Source organism: Agelaius tricolor, unplaced genomic scaffold (genome assembly GCF_023055355.1).
Source record: "Agelaius tricolor isolate 1412-34295 unplaced genomic scaffold, bAgeTri1.0.p SCAF_3, whole genome shotgun sequence".
In the NCBI taxonomy this organism is placed as follows: domain Eukaryota; kingdom Metazoa; phylum Chordata; class Aves; order Passeriformes; family Icteridae; genus Agelaius; species Agelaius tricolor.
In genome coordinates, this window is record NW_027269263.1 from 64,202,870 (window position 1) to 64,223,902 (window position 21,033).

General features: G+C 41.1%; 1 protein-coding gene across 11 annotated transcripts in view; it reads right to left on the reverse strand.

The window, feature by feature from the left end:
- The window catches only part of CELF2 (CUGBP Elav-like family member 2), a 548,688-nt gene that overhangs the window by 62,735 nt on the left and 464,920 nt on the right, over positions 1-21,033 (reverse strand). For 10 of the 11 annotated variants that reach the window (XM_071424129.1, XM_071424123.1, XM_071424122.1 and 7 more), the window contains 2 exons: positions 16,258-16,306; positions 7,505-7,639 (listed from right to left, as the gene is read on the reverse strand). In XM_071424129.1, the coding sequence (XP_071280230.1) occupies positions 7,505-7,639; positions 16,258-16,306 (184 nt within the window). Of the gene's footprint in view, positions 1-7,504; positions 7,640-16,257; positions 16,307-21,033 lie in introns of those variants that run through there. The other variant, XM_071424132.1, reaches the window with a different exon arrangement.

A 21,033-nucleotide genomic window follows, 5' to 3' on the forward strand; every position in this document is an offset into this window, starting at 1 on the left:
ATCCTTCCAGACATTGCTATGTATATTCATATTCAAGGGTTATTTTTCAGCTAACAAGCCTGGACACTCACACACAACATTTGTATATTTATTATGTGTACATATATATTCTATTATGAGTGGAATATGGGATCATATCTATTTTATTATGTGTGAACTATGGACTCCTTTCCTTCATGACCAGACTGCCACACTGGATGGGAGCTTCGCCTATGTCATAGGATTTGGTCTATTTAACTCAATCACTTTGCTTTTATATTTTAGGTGTTCAGAAAAAGCTCTTCTGAAATGCTTGTGTTTGCTGCCATGGTCAATGGCAGGACTTTGATTTTCTTCTGTGGGGCACATATGCACTGGAGGAAGATGGGTTTAGTTGGGCACCTAGAATTTAATCAGAAGTAATCCAAGGACACTGGATTTCATTTCTTTATGTTTCTGAAGGGTTGGGAAAAGCTTTTCCAGCACTCTCTCACTCACTGTGTCACACGGGTGCAGGTGGTCTTTTGGGAACACACTGCCAGCTTCAGGACCGTAAATCACAATTAGAAGAGGACAGGACTAATCAGATTTCATGCCTTGTGGTGCAAGGAAACAAGAAAGATTTCCATGGCCTCTTACCTCACCCTATGAAACGTGGCATTGATTGGCATGCCATGGAACGAGGTCTTCCCAACCCACTGCTACGAGCAAACTATTTCTGTTCTACCCCACCGAGTCCTGATATTCAATTATTCCCTTCCTACTGGAGCTGTGGAATCTCTGTGAGGGAAAATATGGAGAGGGGGATGTTTCTATAGCTAATGGCCTGAAATAACTTCAGTTTGTACAGCCAGCTACCTAGCTACACCAAAAAATAGATAGTTTTGTAAAAACAGCCAACCTACAAGACACCTCGCACTTATTTATCAGCTCTGGTTTCAAAATGTCAGGAATCACTGACAGAAGGAAAAGGGGAGGGAGAGAGAAGATCTAAGAATTTTAGCTGCTTCTTCAAGGCTGCCTTCTCACCCCCTACAGCAGATAAATGAGTGACTGGGGAAAGGCTGCAGGGAGTAATTTCCTTCTGCAGGAAGAATTGGAGTAAGGCACCCAGCCCTGGCATGGGAGAAATTTCATCACATCTGCCACGTTGGCTGAGAGAACATCTAAACTCACAGGGTTACTCCTTACCCCTCTCCCACTACAAACTGAATGAGAATTCTGAAAAAGCAGTCAAATGTGATAGGCCTCCTCCTTGATCCTGGCCATCCCAAACCTAGGGCTCGCTGCTTGAGTGACTGAATACTTGAAATATTTAAAAAAGCTCAGCTCTGCCCATTTCAGCTCCTCCTTCATGTGATTCTTCTCGTCTCAGGTTTTTCTAGAAGTGTTGAGAAACATTCAGTCAGGAATTCTTGCACAGTCTAACACAACATCAACTCCTGCAATGAAGGAGTGCACTTCTATGTATGGAAGCTTCAGGTAAGGTTCACACCTACACAAGAAACCTCCCTCATGAAACCACCGTGGTCTGCCAGAGGATTTAAAGTGAAGCCAAAGGGAGATGCAAAATGCAGAGATATGGTTTGGAAGTCTAAAACCAGGGTTTTGACACAGAAGGAGACCCAAGAGATTTTCAAAGCCCCCCAAGCAAGTGCAGTATTGTGCGTGCTGGCTGCGCAGCTGGTGCTGTAATGGTTGCACCACAGCTTCCCAGTACACTGTAAACAAGTTTTTCTTCAATTTCTGTAAAGAAACAAAAGTGAAAAGCTGCCAAATACTCCTGCAAGGAGTAGTTGGGATCCTCTGAGATGAAAGCTTCTATTTAAAGAAAAGATAAGGCTTGAATAAAAAGCTATGGAAATTGAAGTGTGATAAAAATAAGCTCTAGTTGGGTTAAAATGTTTCTAGCTGAGATTGCAAAGTAGACTTTTCCTTTTCCTTCCTGTGCTAATACAGCCCAGTCTGAAGGAAGGAGCATCCTGGAAAACAGCCTTCTAATGAAGACATCACACAAAAATCTGTCTTGGTGGCTTAGAAACATTTCATCTACAAACTAAATTGTAAATCAAATTGTTTACCGTAGTGATATCTGGTTGCTAAGTATTACCTAAGACACACAATGACAGGTCTGAGACCAAGTGCAACAATTCAGTCTAAAGAAAATAATTTGAAAAAGCCACAGTGAAACTCTTCAGTTTATGCATATCAGGCACATAAAGGTAACAAGAGGCACATCCTGTAACTGTGTCTCAGCTCTTCAGCTCTACTGATTTGACTATTGACTGGATGACAGGTTGTAGATTTTAAATTTCCTGAAGTTCATGGTTCCCTCGAAGCATTTCTAATTGGACATTCAATTACCCACCCTGCAAAGCACAGACTTCAGTAAGTGGAATTTACACCAAGCCAGAATTAAATGGGTACCAAAGACCACGTTCTCTAGCTGTGCCTCGATGATCTTCTTGTTGGAATAAAGCCTCTTGCAAATTATTTCATTTCAGGATTGCCTCTTGGGAAGGATTGCTGCAAAACTGCAGTAATGGAAATCTGAGATGTAGTCACTGGCCAAAGGCCAGCAGAGACATTGGTCAATTGGATGTGTTACTTCCCTCCCAGCTGCAAAAGAGTTTCAGCAAGGGAAAACAAAATTAAATGTGCCATAATGATTGGAAAAAATGAAAATGTTACCACATTGCAGCAAAAGGCATAAGGCACGGAGGTGCTTCTGAAGAGCTATTGAAAACACAGCACTTCCATGTCCTTGCTTCCCATCACTTACTGATACGCAATTCAGAAAGTAACCCCTAATCTAAGGTGTTCCCACAGCTGGCATTTCATATTACTTTAGCTCAGAAAGGAGCAGTAAATATCCAGAGGAAAGAAAACCCCAGCATAAAAGTCCCTCACCTATCCTTCCCTGCAATTAATTGTGATGCAAATACTAATTTTCTTTTACTAATTCATCCAGAAAACCCTTGAATCTGAAAGTTCTGAATGGATTTTCAAGAAATTAAATTGCCTCACCATGGTGTATCTCGCTATTCCATTTCTAACCTGCTCTTAAAGCAAAGAAAGAATGAAAAAAACAATCCTTGTAATCAATGTCTGCAGAAATGTTCACTTGTCCCATGTGCCTGGTGATGTTTTGTTAAAAAAAATCATACAATTAGGAGCTTAGAAGATGCAGAAAAATGCATTTTGAACTTTCTCACAATTTTCATGGTATATCCAACTCTCTGTACATGTTATTAGCAGGTTTTTTCAGTGCATGCTATTAACCCAGTTGATTTCTTTCTGGTATGTGATATATAAATCTGCACTTAACAATACAGCAGAGTAATTTGCTATGCGGTGCTCCTGTGATAAGGACAAGAGGATTTTTTTTATCATCATTACGGATGGTAATAATTCCTAGAGTGATACAGAGATATTGATCCACTGATCTAAAAAAAGCATTTTACAAAGGCAGAGGAGCATCACTACCCTTATTTTAAACAACAGGATAACAGAGATGATGAGTGACCAACTCATCTATGGTCAATACAGCACATCAGTGGCACAGCTACACAGCTACAAATCAAACTTGGGGAATTCTGCTATTTTTGCACACTCCAGCTCTCATTGCCTGGCTGTCTGTGTTGGCATCTGTGGTCATATAGACATTACACAGTGCTGGGAGTCAGGAGGTCTGAAAGTTTCCTTAAGCCATTTACAATAAGTGATTTAAAATCTTAATCATCTGAGGCAGTTCACTTCTACTTTTTCATGATAATGAAGCTTAGCACATGATATCACAATCATGAATTTTTGTAAAGCATATTTAGCTCTTCAGAAAAAGTGCTGGATTAAACAACCCTGCAGGCTGAATCCTTCTCTCTGAATAATGAATATTGTACAGGAAGTGGCAAGCTTCTTTAGATAGTCCCATGAACCCTGCTCAAGAGGCAGCCAGCCTCCGTGGCTGTTGGGTCCCTGGGTTCTTTATCTCTACAGCCAACAGGGTATTTTTATTTTTTAATACCTTTCACAGCTAGGAATTACTCGCTGCCAGCCAGCTAATTTCACAAGGACTATCCCAGAGCAGAGCCTTTGGAAGGCAATGCTTTATGGTTGCTGACTATTCTTGTAGTTGATTGAAATATAGCAGGTATAAACAATGCTTATTTCTTAGATGTAGGAGTGAGTAACAATGGGGGAAAACATGACTCAGCCAAAAAAAAAATCTCAGTTTCTTTAAAATACACTGCTCCACCACTGGAGTTCTGTGTCATTACTTTAGCCTCATTTTAGAGCTGAGTTTCAAACAGCTGACAATAGGAATTTGGAGTGGAAAAAGGGATGGTCCATTATTAGTAGTGACAGCAATGGGTGTGACTTTAATATTAAAGTTCTGTCAACTCTTGGTTAGGAACTACAATAAGAAACAATGAGCTCCATCTCTCTCCCCTTCTCCCTTTATCTCAGCACTTATATCACACTCATCACAAAGTGTTACATTTTCCCTTGATGCCACAGGATGGGATTTCTCCTTGCTACTGGAGCCCATGTGGTACAATACAACCCTAAATCCTGCCTATGAGTTGATAGCAGACTGTTACCCTCCCAGTGGTAAAGTTGCTGATGTAGTGTAGATGGGCTAAAATAAAAGTCAACAAAACCTTTTTAGTCTTTACTAAGGAAAAAAACTCAACCCCAAACCCAGTCCAGACCAAAACTGTTTTACTGAGCCATGTAACCTGGAGCTATTCCTTGCAACTATCTGCTGGTAATGCAGATTATTTGCCTGAACCCTTTAAGAAAGCTTGAAGGCTGGCATAGATAGGAAGGAAGATACTGTTCAAGCTTTTTTCATCTGAGATACCATGAGGTGTACCTGCTAGGCAATTAAAAAGAGATACCAAACAGAGTTTACTGGGCCATATTTCCATCTCACTGCTGTGAGCACTGAACTGAGCTCCCAGAGGCTCTGGCATGGCAAAGTCAGGGTTTTCCTCAGACAGTGACTATTTTTCATTCATCCCTCTGTGCCTAGGAAGGGAGCACATCTGGATGGGTGATGAGAAAATAAATTATGTTTGTGGCAAAGGGAATTAACATCTTGGAAATGGTAACATGAATTAAAACTCATTGAGGATTGGAATTCTTTACAAAGATTTAACAGTGTAAATTCTCCCTCCTGAAGCAGTTTTTCACCTTGTGCTTTTTCAGTCAAGCTCCCTCCTCTGCAGATGTCCCTCAGTACTTTTCATTTCAACTGCAATACCAGCCATTTTCACAACACTTTGCCTTCTCTCATGGAGCGGTGGTTCTGTGAAGCTGATAAAAATCTGCCTGAAAACCTGGTTGGCGCAGCTGAACCCATTTTGAAGTGTGAACATGGGTGTGTAGAAAGCAATTCGAGTTTAACAAGGCATGAGGCATGAGGGCATGATAGAATATCAGTCGTGATTGTGACCGAAATGAACCCGAGCGGCACAGAGGATGCAGCTCTGCTGTGCTCACTGGTGTGTGACCTACCTGGACTGAGATCTTCAGCCTCCAGCAGGAGAGAACAGCACTTTAACTGTACAGCTGTGCTGGCCAGCACACAGCACTGCCCTGCCTGATACATTGGAGACGTGGCTTAGGAATTTCAGCTCCTGATTGTTGTGAGATTGCTGTTCACAGCAGAACAAAACCACCCCACCAACCTCACTTACTCTGCTGGATTTCATAATTAGCTTTTCTATGCTCCTGCTATACTGAGTCTGTTGAATTAAGGCAAGTATGCAGTGGGATTTTTATGGATCCCAGGAAAGATCCATTTCTTTGTTGGGTGATGCTGACAAGTCAATTAAATCTTTTTTTGGGGCTCAAAACATCTGATGCGCGGATCTTGTTATTTCAGCAGTTAATTAGCTCCTTTCCCACTTGTGTCTTCCGTCATCCCTTCCTTGTGCTGCTCACACAATGAAATCAGTGAAAATCAGAAATACTTATTTTGCCTCAGTGTTGGGTCTAGAAAGATAATGGCAACACACTACTCCATCAGTAAACATTCCTTATTGAGCTATTGATTAAACCAGTTTTTGACCTGTGCCCTAATCTTCCCCAAGGCAAAAGCCATAATTGCCTGAAGGGACTGCTGCATCCAAGCCCCAAAAATTTGGGGATCACAAAGCATAAATGTAAGTGCATAATTTCCTTGGGGCTCCCTATTTATTGTAAGAGTGGCTTTTCAATAATTCCTTATTGTTCAGAAGTAGTAGAGTACGTGCTTCCAAGCAGTGCCATGATATATAGGAATACCTGCACTTCCATTGCTGAAATTTATAGGTGTTTTATAGAAACTGGAAACCCACATGCACAAATTATTGCACAAAATTTTGTGGATCCTATTGCCTACTAGAAACAAGTAGATCCAAAAGTAAAGAAAAAACAAATCTAAATCTATACTCATATCTATATGCAAAGTGGTAATAGATATACATATCACCTTTTTCTGTGCCTTTTGAAAATGTAATAAAATGCATAAACTGTGTACTTTCTATGTATTTGTTTTTCCTATAGATGTGATGTTTTTCACAGCTCCACAATTAAAATTACTTTACTCCCTGTGCCATTAAATGGCTGTGGCAGGTTACAACAGCATAATCCTGCACTGAGAGATGGGACTATCCTTATTTCCTTTTCTACTCAGGAACCCCTGGCACTGATGTTTTGAGAAGGTTCATACTCTGAGAATAAATTCAGTTCCACATACCATGGAGTTAAGATGCAGTCTCTATCATCAATATACATTTATCTTTCTTTTCAATAGGTTTTCAGAAGGCCTTTCCCTAAAAGGTACTTTTGCACTCAAAAGAGATCACTGGTTATTGAAATCTGTGCAGCATTTCATTTCCAAGTTCAGGTTGGCCACTTGACCACTCTTGATGGTGATGCTTAACACCTCTGCCCTGGTTTTTGGGTTGTGGTAGAGGCGCAAGATTTAAAAACTCTCTTTACAAACTTTTGTCCAGGCAAAGCTCTCAGGTCCAGGGTAACCTCTTTGTTTCTCACTTACAGCAGACCTATGTTTTGCATAGAGTTACAGAAAACACAGGAATGGAGGAGATAGTGCTACAATGAGGGCCTGTTCCCATCACCCTTCATGCCCTCAAGCAGTCATTTACAGTCCTGTCCTTTTGGTTGTTTTTTTTTTTTTGGCCTTGTGCTACAAAGCAGAAATGGGGTCAGGGGAGCAACTTTGATTTTGTGAGAGCAGAAAACTGAGGGTGTTTTCTCAGGGTGCAAAGGAACCTTTCCAGCTGACAAACAGGTGATAACACAAGTTAATATGTTGGCACCGAGACCTTTCTGACACTGGAAATAAAAGGTGATAATTTCAGTCACTGTGAAAAGTTCATGTGGATACCTTCATCACGTGGGATGTATTACAGAGTAACCTCTCGCTGCAGACAGCAGCTCTGCCTACCTTGGCTGTGACATAAAGCTCCCAATTAGCACTTAAGGAAAGAGACTTTACAGGCTGCACACTCACCTCGGCTCAGCCCATCTGGTCCCCGAAGGATTCGGCATTCTTCTATCTGGCCGAACGGAGAAAACATCACCCTGATATCATTCTCATTACACTTCTTCGAAACCATTCCTATGAACAATTTTCTGTCTTCCACAGCTAGAAGATAAAAATAATGAATGAGCAAAGGCCATTTCATCTTTTTGCTGTGATCAATGCTTCATTACCACATCAAACCAAGCTCCAGTCATGTGAGTCTGGCTCTGTAACTGAAGACAAGTCCTAAGGCAAACACTTTATACTTACAACCTCCCTTCCCCCTTCCTTCCCCACCCCAAATATCTCATTTTTCTCTCTCTCTCTCTCTCTCCTTCTTTTTAGTGGTGCCTGCTGTTTATATAACATATTAATTGGCTGTCTTAGTCACTCTGCATACACCTCCCCTTCACGGCTTCTAAAAGGAAAGTATCCTCCCTTACAGACACTTTAAAGATATCTTTGCATAGATTCTAATTCAGATAAATTCCCTCATCCCCCTCATGTGTGAAAGAAATCATGATGGGGTGAGGGTGAAGAAGGGATTGTGCACATAATGATACAAGCTAATGAAAAATATTCCTGAGAATTGTTTTGAGAGCAGCTCCTATCTGAGCTTTCAATTTCAGCCAACTTAATGCATGGCACTGGAAAGGCAGATGTGCAATGACTGCTCTGGAAAAAGAATGCATTAAATTTTTCTGCTGTTTTGTTGTTTTTTTTCAGTGCCACAGCCCTCTGCCCTTCAGGAGGACACAAGACATATTTCAGGACATCACCTGAACACCTTCTGATGCGTAATGATGCTGAGTTTGCAAAAAACCACCAAGAAAAACATGCTTTACCTGAATTATTGGTAGAGTATTTTCTGCCTGCACTGTCACCAACACCAGCACAAGCTGGACTGCTGCAGCAGGATGCACACAGTCCAATTAATCAAACCCAAATTTACAGGTCTAATGCTGGGGACTCTTGTCAAAAATGAAAGAGGTCATCAAAACTTAATCCACTCTGGAAAAACTTAAAAATGTTGAGGCACCCACTTATCTATATTAAACCAAAAATCTAAGTGCTTATTATACAGTACATACACCAGTGCTTTCTTCTTCTCTGGAAATGGCATGTAAATCCAATTCCTTGTTAATGAGCAGACTGTCAGGGTTTGTGGGGAAGCAAAGAGGGAAGGAAAGCTTTACTCCAGAGAGTCTGCAGTGCACTTACTTATTTCTATTATTGTGCAAATTATTTTTGTAATGAAGTATTTTCATTTCTGGGCTTACAATAAAAAAAAAGAATCCTCTCTTGCTCTCTAACTCTGTCTCCTGTATTAGTACGAGTTTGTCATATGGAAAAAATTGCAGCCGAGGAAGAAGGAACTGCGTTCATTTTTTCTAGGATTTTATTTCTGTTATACTTCAATATTTTCAGTGCATTTAATAATTTCAAGAATAACAGGAAGAGATTCATGTTTATTGATCACGAGAAGCATTTGAAGTAATTTTCTCCTTAAATCGCTGACTTTAAAAAGTATTTGTAGCTTTTATATAAGCAAGCACCAAACCCATGCATTTTTCAGAGCCCAAAACAGAGGCCAGCCCCTGCAATCCCAGCTTCTCACTCTACAAGCTTGCAAGAAAATTGGTGTGAATTTAACACCCAGGGGAAGATGTTTTCTTCAGCAGAGATTCCTCAAGACTGAACATTTTCATTCACACTTTATATTGAGGTTCCACACGCAGGTGAACCCTCCAGAAAGGGTTAAGAAATGCTGAATGCATGGGATGAGCCAGTTATATACAGATCAGGAGCTGAATATGCGTGATTGCAAATAAGACCTGCAAGTTTTTATATATATATATATGTGTGTGTGTGTGTGTGTGTGTGTCTTATTATGAAGCTTTACATCTCATTCATAATATACAGCTGACCTTGATGCTGCTAAATATTATTTTAAGGGTGGGAAAGCTGAATTACCTTGCTCACAGCGACAAGAGGAGTACAGGCAGACGCTTCTGCTGGTGGAAGGATACCTGTAACCTGGCTGCAGACAATTCCTATATTGCCTTGAGCAATCTCTTTGAGGAAGTTCCCTGGCAGCCTGTCCCCTCAACAACAGCCACAGACTATGGCCATAGTGCAGGAAAGATTTTGAGACAAGGGACCCAGCTGGGCTGCCAGGCCTGGATTTCTCCACACCACACACTGAGGTCAGGCTGGGTGAAGCCTTGGTGCCAAGCACATTTCCAAGCATTGCCTTCTGCTCTGTGTTATGAACCTCTTATTTTGTGTCTCTGTGTCAGCCAGTACCAACCAGTTTAAATTTGATCTTAGGCTTGAAATAGTGTGCAGATCTACCTTAAGGGTGGCTAGGCTCCAACTCTCTTTTAAAAATAGCTGCTGGCTAAGTTGGACAAATGCCTGCCACAGCATCCCAAAGGAGGTCCCTTGGGTCCTGCTTTGGTGCCAGGACAAAGCCTCAAACCAAAGAGATTCACATGGAGACTCAAAAAAAATGAGATGTGAACAGAAGGTTTTGTTTTAATTTTCCAAAGAGTAGCAGGCGACAAACTCCCCATCGGCCTCTTTTGGTTTTGGTAGTAAACCTATAAATATGCCATTTAACTAACATGATTTGCAGGTTTGCAGCTTGAGGGTGATTTTATAGTAAATTAAACATCCAGCTCCTGTGTACTGTACATCTTAAAAATGCAGATTTCATGAACAATGCTCAGAGTACAGAAAACATATTGATATGATGACGTGCTCTGCATTCAGTGCCATTAGTCAGTGCTGATCAGTGTTGAAGCTTAAGAAAATTGCTATTCTTTTTCTGGCTAGAGGTCCAGCATAAAAAACATTTAAAGTGACAATTGTCAAGATCAAAATGACATGTTTTCACTCCATCTGATAGAACATCTGATATTATTAGGCTGAAAGAGTTTTTCCCACACAGAGAAAGGAATACTTTTCCACCTCAATAAGACTAATTTTCAAGAGTTATTTCTGCATTTTTGGTCAGCCACTTCTTTCTTTCTAAAATGACTTCTTACCAGCCACACAGGCAAGGTGTGAGAATCAGACAACAGAGTGCAAGTGTGGGTCAAATGCTTTTAGAGGTGAGCTAACTTCCCTCTGGATCTGCCAAGCCTGTGGGTTTTCCTCTGTGTTTTGGATTTCTCCCATGGACTGTACAATAAGGATTAAACACACCTGACCCAGATCTGGGACAGGTGCTCCTGCTGAGGGAAAGCATGGCAGCCTAAACCCATCTGGCCTAACTTCAGTGACCTACAGGTTTGGTCTCAGCTCAACTGGTTGTTGGCAATGCCAAGAGATCAGCTCCTTCAAAGAGTGACAGGTCTCACCTCTCCCAGCAAGGTGGCAAGGTGCTTGACAAGGCATTTCTCCCTTTGTCATGGAAGTCTCTCCCCTGCTACTGAGAGTAGATTACAGATTTTTTTTTACACTGACTGAGTTCATTGACAGATGCTGTTACCTTCCAGCCAACTCCCAGATCTTGGGCATCGTGACACCATGTAGATGTCCTGAGCTCCAGCTGCAGGGACATGAGGAATGAGTGAGCTCTGAGGGGCTGGACAAAGCTTGGGAGCTGCCAGTGCTTTGGGCAATGAGAGCAGGCAAAGCAAAAGGCTGGGGGAAGGATAACAGTGTGCAAGGGCCAGCACATGTACACATCTCTCAAAAGCATTTCACTGCTGCTTGATAACTCTCTCTCCCACCCTTGGGGTAGGTTTCAACAATTCAAAATCCAGAAAAATCAAAACTTTTTTAGCCTGCATTTGACATCATTATTTCTGAACCCCCCCTTATGGACTTAGCTGAACTTTCTGACTATTTTGCACCACTCTGGGGGAATGAAGGAGATGCAACTGTTTGGAAGCAGCAGGTAGGATGGGGTGGCTGAGTGCCCCTCCTTGATGGAGCAGAAGGAGCCAGAAGGTCACAGTAAACAAGGCCTGAAGTTCTATTTATAGGAAGGAAAGTGTGAAACCACACAGTTTCTTGATTAACACATTATGGGGTTCACCTTTAATCCATCTCAACACATTACAAATGCAGGTTGGCTGTGCTGCCAGGGCAGTTCAAATGACACATCCAGTGCTGAGCCTGCTGGATTTGGGCTGGGGTTTGCCAGAATGCAGGAGCACTGCTTGAAGAGGTACAGACACCTGTTTTCAAATGAGCAGAGTTGCTCTTTTAACCCCATCAAGGCTAGCACTGCCCTCACTAGCACACGTGCCTGGGCATCGTGTTTGAACCCAGAACTCTGCCTTAGCCATCAAAGGTTATCTGAGATGAAATCTGTCTCTGCTGGGAGGGGAACTTTTCAAACTGTGCCTCCTGTCTTCTGACAGCACTACATCCACCTTGCAGAATAACATCCTGAAGGGTCTAATTTTTTAGCTTTACTCAATTCGCTTCAGTAATGAGCATTTCTTGCAGGCTGTATTAGATTGCTTGTGCTAACCCAGGAGGATAAAGGAGTAGAGATTATTTTCTGAATGCTACAAAAGAATTAAACCCTGTAATAATTGTGGGAAATCTCCCTGAAGATTCAACATAACTTTTATTTTCACTCTTCCAAACCCCCAAAATTCTGAAAGATCAAAATTATAACCCTTTATTGTACATTTCTGTGGAGTCCAGTCAAATAAAGAGTGCATTTTCTCCCCAGAAGATGCCTTCTCTTTTGAGCAACTAGATAAATAGTTAATTATGTATAAATGGTGTGGAGGTTTTGGGGTTTTTTTTGGTTTGGTTTTGGTTTTTTACTCCCATATAGAAGGGAAAAGGTGAAATTAGACTTTTTATCCCTAACTGTAAGCCTGTGAAAACCCCTTGCATACAATCTGTCAAAGTCACACCTGAATCCGGAGCTGCCTGCATTAATTATCAACTTTTCTATGTGTTAGTGCTAGCATATGGCATCTAATTACTACCTCCAATTCGGCAAAGTTGTGCCACTTAGAATTTCAAAATTATTTTTTATATTTTCCGCTAAGGAAATCAATAAAAATAAATTTTAAGATTACTCAGCTACCCTCCTCCCTCCTTTATTTTTTAAATAGAGAATTTTGTCATTTTCCCTGAAGCAGTGATGCTTTGATCCATTTAAGAGCATGCTGTCTGCAGGATATGTGCCTGAAAGTATTGACTGTGTTCAAATCCAGATCCAAGACATTTAGGCATTTGCAAATTGTAGGATGTTAATGGCCATAGACAACTTAGAGTCAAGCAGGTGTTTGTAAATTTTTCAGCATTAGACTGGAGGAACCCCCTTTGTTTGAAAAAGAGAAAATGTCCTTAAAAGGATAAATACTGTGAGTGATGAGTTTAGTAATGGTGGAGCCTTCAAAGTAAAACATGCTTCTTTGGCAGAAAATCCTTAACCAAAACTTTCTAGACAGGTTAAAACAACCTGCACAAAGGTGATCAGACCAGGACACACTACAAAATTCATCATCTGCAAATCTTCAAGAGATGTTATGTTTTTCAAGAGTTAAGAAGCTTTTCAGAATCCCTCTGGGTAGACAAATTAATTAAATCTGAGGGCAAGTCTTGCCCCATCAACTCTAGGTGCTAAAAACTTGGTGGAAGAGATCAAGATTTGTTTCATCTGCATGAGCAGAGAAATGACTTAGACACATTGTAGGCAGGGAATGAGCCACTGGAATGGGTTGCCCAGAGGAGCTGTGGATGCCCCAGCCCTGGAAGTGTTCATGGCCAGGTTGGATGGGGCTCTGGGGAGCCTGGTCCAGCTGTGCTGGAGCTGTCCCTTCCATACCCATCTCCCAGTTTCCATGAGGTGAGCTTGGCCTCTGGTGTCAAGGGACAGATTCCTCAGGTGACCCAGACATCTAAGGGCAGGAACAGTGATGGAAAGGGAGGAGCATTTCATCCTGGGAGGCGCTGGCTTGGATGGTCATTTAAAGCTTTTTCACAAGGGACTCAATATGGGGAGGGGGCATTTAATCACACAGAAAATACTGTTCTTTGAAAACCTCTGTAAACTGAATGAGAGGACCTGTCCTTCCTCCCTATGGAACTTGAACAGGTCTATCAATTCACAAACACGTACAAGCTCAGAAGAACTGTAGTGCGTTCAACTTGTCCTACACGTCTTTCCATAAAAAAATTTTGACCAAGAAAATTTCTTAAACCTCTTTGCAATCTGAGAAACACCACTTTACCCATAAAATCCACTGGGATCCTCCCATGACTCAGAAATCAAAGAGACTCGAGCATTCCTCAAAAGCTCAACCAGCACGGATCATGAAAACCAAGATGCCTTGGCATGTCTTTTTTCTCTTCCCCTTTGAATTTACCAGTCTGGTTGAAGAGGTACAGTGTACAGTTTGCTGTTGGCATGGATAATATACCTCCTCAGATGGATAGCCTGGAGCATATGGGAAACATGTGCCAAACAAACCTCCACATCCCCCACACTGTTGTTTTTTTCTCTTTCTTGATCTCCCAGCTGCTGGCAAAGTGTCACCCACTCCATGAACCCCATGCCTACGCGCTGCCTTTCTGAGGAGCTGTACCATTATTACCATCATCGTGGTATTAGTTTGCCTTTTGCTTCTCCAGTTGATTAAAAAAAAATAAAAATAGTTCACCACCCCTTGAACATGCCAATCAAAAGTTCCCACACCCTTCAGGAATCTAAATTTTAAAAAGTGTTTAATTTGACAGTTGGAACCCCTGAACTGACAATTTGTTTTTTCCCCAAAAATACAAAGAAAGGCAAGGAAAAAAAAAAGTGAAAAACCCAATCCCTAGTAATTTTTATGCTTGGAATAGATGCCAGAAAATAAGAGAGTATTCCCACAGTGCAAACAGGAGTTTCATGCAGATAACCCTAGACTAACAGCAGCAGCCAGGAGCCAACCTACCCTGCTTTCCAAGCAGGCAGTACTTGCAGAGAAGGACAGAATTTGCACAATTCCCCACAGTGTTTTTCCAATATGTTCAATCTCCTTTAGAAAGAAACACTTCAGGCAACGAACAAGTAACTCACTGGGAGTCAATTTTGGCCCATTGCCTCTTATTTTTCTAATTTGCCAAGGAAATTGAGGTGAAATTTGTCTTTGAAAGAAGAATCCACGGAGGCCATACTTAGTTCAGGCCAGCGTTCCTGTGCCTAAGGGATAATTGTGCCCACTGCTAGCAGTAAATACTAGGGACTGGAGTCTGGATTCCAACAGCAACGTTCTCCTTGACCACAGTGGGGCCTGAAAACTTCAGTCCTTCTGCCCATCCAGGTGCCTTGGCCTCTATTCTGAGCACTCAAAGACAGCAAGAAATTACTGCTAAAAATCTTTGGGAAAATGTTCTTCACCCAGAGGGTGGCTGGGCACTGGAACAGGCTCCCCAGAGCAGTGGTCACAGCACCAGACTGACATAGGTCAAGGAGCATTTCGAGCACATGGTGGGATTTTTGGGATTGTCCTGTGGAGGGCCAGGAGCTGGACTTTGAGAATCCTCATGGATGGATATCTATCCTTTCCAACTCAGAAGATTCAATGATTCTATGATTCCAACCTGAGAGAGAGAACACCCCCTCCCATACAAATGGGTGATGGTTCATATTTCCTGGTGCTCACGGCCACTTTTGTTTGGAAAGTTGTCATAATGGGAAACCTAGCATAATGTGAAGTTTTAATTTCCTTCCAAACTTCATAATCCTTGGAGAAGCCTGAAAAAGGGATGCACTACAATTAGCAAAAAAAAGAAGCCTTAAAAAAGCCTTGCGGAGAGATTTAGAGCCCAATCATAATTTACATTTGCAGGTATGTAGATCTCTAAGTGCACGGCTTCTGCCCTGATTACTAATTAATGAGGTGCAAAGATGCCTGTTGGAGGAACCAGCTCTGATTATGTGGGCCTTAAGGGAAAATGAAGCTCTTGCAATCTAAGAAGGCAGATGATATCTTTAACATATATTTTAGAAAATTACAGGAACAAATCAAGGGGCAAAATATACACGTATATATTTTTAAAGAATCACATGCTGCCAAGTTGCACTACCATTCGATTATCTTATTTTCCTGAATATATAAACCTGGCATGTTTAATAGATTTACCTTGCCATCTATTTTGCATGTCATATACATCCACTTAGGCAGTACCCTAGTATTCCAAATGGATATTACTGTCTTTATAGCATTCATTTTTCAATCGTTTTGAGGAATAAGTATACAGAGAGCTCCTAAGTGGGCTTCCCAGCCCATAATGAAGCATATGATTAAAAGCTAAATTTGGCTCAGATTCAGAATGGCATCATTGTGTAAAAAGGTACTTTTGGCAAATGTTTAAGGCTGATCATGTACTTACATAATTTGTTAACACAGGTATGCCTTTTTGTTTCTTTTATTTTAAATTTTCAGCATCAACATTTTATCTCCATCTCATCAATCTCAGGTGCTCCCACAATACCTCACTGTTAGAAGAACCCAAGGGAAGGATGTATGCAGTGAGGTAGGTCATGACATACAGCAGGTACAAGGAAGACCCTTTTTTGAGGACATTTCCTTCCTTCTTTAAAGCAGAAGATAAAAGGGAGTTCAGAGCAGCTCAACACCTTCCCAGCATGTCAGGTGTAGGGAAACTGCCTATTATTTTCACCACAAAAGGAGTAAAGCAAAAATCGTCACAATGTTGTGCTTACTTTAGTTTAGAGAAAGATACAATCAAGTAAAAATAAATTGAACACATACCATTTGACTTTTCACTATCTGCAGGTTTCATCTGAATAGGATGATGCATCTAAAAACAAAAATGAAAGAGAGTAAGGCAGGTTGGATAGTCATAAAAAATCAAGAGTGATGTTTTTAATGAAAGGCAAAAAAGAGACACAATTTAATATTAAACATGTTGAAATTATATCAATTCAGAATAACACTGTATTATAGGCTTATAAGAAAAAAATTAAATGGTAAAGGAGTATTTTATAATGAGGAAGTTAAAAAAAAAAAAAGATCATTGGGCCCATAGGACTCATATAAATCTTTAATTTGCTGTATCTAGTTTCAGAAGACCTCTAAAGTTACAGCCCTCATTAGTTTATGGCATGCTTGGTTTCTGTTTTACCAACTTTTTTTTCTTGAGCTCAACCACTGCCAAAACCAAGATGTAATTTTCAAGTAATTTAAGAACTAGCAAGCATTTCAAATGTTCTCAGAGGAGCTGAGTTTGACAAATGAACTTTGCTTGTAATTAAAAAAACTGTGCTCATTCTTTTAGGACTGAAAAAGAAGAGATCTTGATTCCTAAAATAACTTCCTATAATTGTTCAGTATCTCATATTTTTGTTTTAGAATCCATTACACATTCATTCATAAAGCTTCCACCACAACACATAACAATTCTGGCTTCCATAAAAATTCCAAATCCTTTTTCCTTTCCAACCTCTTCCTCCATCCATGTCCCTCTTACTGCAAAGGAACCCAATTCCTGTCTGCGGCGTTCTTGCCGAACATCCCACCTTGGCACACTTGGGCTGCTGTGTCCTCAGCTTTCCCTACTAAATGATACTGCTCCCACACTAAATTGTTGGCAGCTCCAATAAAATTTCTACAAATGCTGTTTTTGTTCTTTCAGGAATAATAACACCACAGCAGTTGAGCTCCCTCATGATCAGAGTTTTCTGCAGGACATTGGTGATAGCCAGCCCTGTGGCCATTGTGGTGTGCTCAGGGAAATTTTATTACAGCTTCTCAAAAGCCTCTAGAAGTGACCTCACATTGAGATTCAATGTAGGAGATGTTTAAAAAACCCCATTTTTATTTTCTTTCTTGGACTCTGCATAGTTACTGGGATTTGATTGCACAAACCTTCCAGCAGCAGCAGGGCCACTGCCTTTTCTCTCCTCAGCAATTCCTTACCAATTCAGGTGAACAGGTGAAAAAATGTATGCTTTTTCTACTTTTCTATCATTTTTCAGTGCAGCACAGCTGTGTATTGCCTGAAAATGTCAGAGGCAATTCCATTTTCCTAATAAAAGATTGTTATGACAAACTCTGGGAAACAAAAACAGCTGAGCAGGAGAGAACACCCATGCCCTCATATCAAATATGCTTTCAAAGCTGCACAGAAACCCACATCTGCATTGCTTTTGGTGAAGTAACTTAACCACCAGGGAAAAAGTTGCTGGATTCTTCAGAAAATATAAAATATTGCTGTGAATGTTTCTGTTAGATTTATTCAAAGTCCAGAACGCTCCCTGGCCTTGCAAATCAATGTGTTCCCTGTGCTGCTTGCACAACTCCCCGGTGTGTCCTAAGGAAAGGCAAAGCCACAAGGTAGATGTAGTTGTCAGGATGCATAAATTTTCTTCAGTTTTAACAATTCTGCTCTCTTTAAATCATTTGTTTCCTAAATGGACTTTAATAGCCCAGCACTTGCCTGCTACCACTCTTATTAGATCAGTTCTATAGAAAAAAGGGAACTTCTATGGTTCTCTGTCTTCTTTAGTGCTTAAGGTATTTCCTGACATCAACAATACACTGGGCACTGCAGGAGACTTAAAATTTGTGGGAATGTGAGGCAGCATGTCCACTCAGCAAGCAAAAACAGAAAGAAGAAAAAAGGTGTAACTTGCTCCACAAGGCTGTTGCAGGTTACTGAGGTCTCTGAGGACCAATGGAGTGGTGAGAAAATAGAGGAAAGAAAGGCAAATATTGAAAATCCAGGAATATGCAGGATATAAGAGAAAAACCCAGCCCAATTTCAGGCCTTTTGTAGACAGGGAATCAATCAATTGCTCTTTACAAATGTGTTTATGTGCCCCTAAGAGGAGATATTTTGAATAAAGGCTATTCTGACAACATAAAAAAACCTCTCACTTTTCAAACTGCCCAAACCAGAGAAGCCAACTTTAGACCAAATTCATGAGAAGAAGTTATTTTTGCAGCCCATGGTCACAACATAAAGATCAGTGTCACCTGATAAGCACATTTACTGCATATCCAAAGTCATCCTCTTCAGTCACACATCATTACCCCAAGTTCATTAACTCAGTAATCTGGTACATTCGCAAACAAAGAGGCAAGATTTAACATGATGCTTCAAATAGGTTTTGACTTGATTTCAAAAGTTCCTGCTAAAAACTCATGGTCCTCTTCACACCATCAGGCTGAATTTGGGAGCGATGCCATTGTGCTTAAAACCAATGAAAGATCCAGCTCAGGCCTGGAGAGTTTAAACTGCAGAACACCCCCAGAAAAAATGGAGGTGATACACAAACCTGGCTTCAGTGAAGAGGAAAGTGGAAAAATACCTTACTGACAGTTTCCTAACATGAGAGGGCTCATGTTGAAGCTTGTTTAACCCTGACCATCACCAATTGATACGTTAACAACCTTTAACACTAGATTCAATAAAACATGCCATTTATAACCTGAAATGGGTTTTACAGAGTCACTGGTTCGCATCTCATTATTAAACTCATTGCTGACCTCTAGAGACAACTGCCGTGACAATACATATTATAAGCTCTCTACCCATAAAATATTTAAAGGTAGGTGTAAAAAAGAAAAGAAAAGAAAAGAATGACTCTCAAAGAAGTGTGTAGTGAATAAGAAAATTAAAGGGGCAGAGACAAAAGTTAAATAGGTACTATCCTTTCACTCTACAATGAGCAAAAGACAAAATAATCTGTACGTTTTCTATCTCCCTTGTATAACTGCAGGCTATAAAACAATAAAATAGCTGTGCTTTCCCAGGCCCTCCAAAAGATTACAGATGATATAAAACTGTTTCAAATTAGATGCCACTCACTAGAATCATGTCATCTACAGAAATGAAGGATTTCCCATCTTATCAGGAAGCTGTTATTGTAACTATACATCACTTATGGATCTCAAGGTAAGTGATTTCTCAGTATGTCATGTTGTCACACAGAACAACAGGAAACATTTCCTTCTTTTCCTGGAGAAAGCTTTGCTTATGAAAATACAGTATTTATGAATGCACACTTACAATTAATAAAGAGGCAAGAACAAGAAAAATAACCTCAGCAAGTAATTTATTACCTTGAACATCATCCCGTGCTCAGCACACACAGTAAAAGAGAACAACACAGCACTCAGGCAAGTTCTTTCTGAGCATGGCCAGCTTCCCCTGGCAAGCACTGTGCATGGGGATATCAAACCCAGGCTGGAGTATGGGCTGTGAGGGGCAACCTCTCCTCATCAGTATTACAGAGAGTTCTACTGGGCACACTTGTGCAGCAAGAAGGGCATGACCTGCCCTTCCTACAGGTGCTCTGTGTCCATCCCAAAACACACCATGCCACTGTTTTACAGCTGAGAGCAGGCAAATGCCTGTTGCCCAAGGTTGCCAGTGCCTTGTGGCAGTGCTGGCAGCAACCTGGGGGCTTCACTGCTGCTTGTGCTGTCACAGAGGCCACCCAAAGCCTGGGGCCAGGAACGTCACTGCCTCTCCTTGGGCGCATCCCAAGCAGGGGTGCTGAGGCAGTCCACGGGAATCAAAAAGGCAAAGAAACAGTTGTCAAACATGCAACCCTGAAAATCCCCCTGAAATTAATGAGAATCTGGCTGCTGGCTGTGTCCAGGGCAGCAGCAGGACCACGCCAAGGCCTAGGATTACAATGGAATAGTTACATCTTTTTTTTCCCCCCTCTTTTTCCTGAGTACATCTTGCTGTATGTAAACATGTCATCAGAGAAAAAAAAAACACAGCAAAGCAACCCAATGCATCTCAAAGGCATGCCACCTCTCCAGCTTTAGAGCCTCAAAGTCATCTTTTCAACAAAAATAGCAGTACCTATTTACATTCTTGTCAAAGCCATGTGACATCTGCATGGGAGAAAACAAGCCGGCTAAGAGTCTATTTCTGGCAAAAATATTGCAAGGAAATTAGATTAACCTGGGTGGAATTCTATCTGGGAATTTGGAGTCTGTCGTGGTGATTAAGTCATCATTTCTGTCAGATTACTCTAATCGGCTGTCAAATACGATTCCACAACCCCATCTGTAACTTGGCATCCTCGTTATTCAGTCGATGTTACCTTCTGTATACAAAACAAACACCAAACAAGGAGGTGTGTGCAGTCTAGCATTTAGCAGAGTCATTAGCTGTGATTACTATTGTGTGGTTGCATGTTGCACAAGGAGATCAGCTCATGGTTTGTTTTGTTTAGTCAGGGGATGCTTCAAATCAGGTGTAATCTTAAGCCTGAGGTGTCAGGGGTGAATGGGTAAGAACTGTCTCCAGGCATGGGTGAGCATGGGCTTGGCACATTCCAAGTCACCACTGCATCAACAGCAACTGCTTAAATCACATTTCAGAGCTGTCAATATATTTGCTGGAAAGGCTTTTGGACACCTGCTTTCCATCAGTTTTCTGAAGAGAAATGGGCATTCAGATATTCTGGGTAGGCTAAAGACTTCCTGCGAGCAGGAATTTCTTGTGAGTGAAGCAAGGTTTGTAGGAGGAGGCAGTTGGCACTGGAAATGGTCTGTATTGGCTGC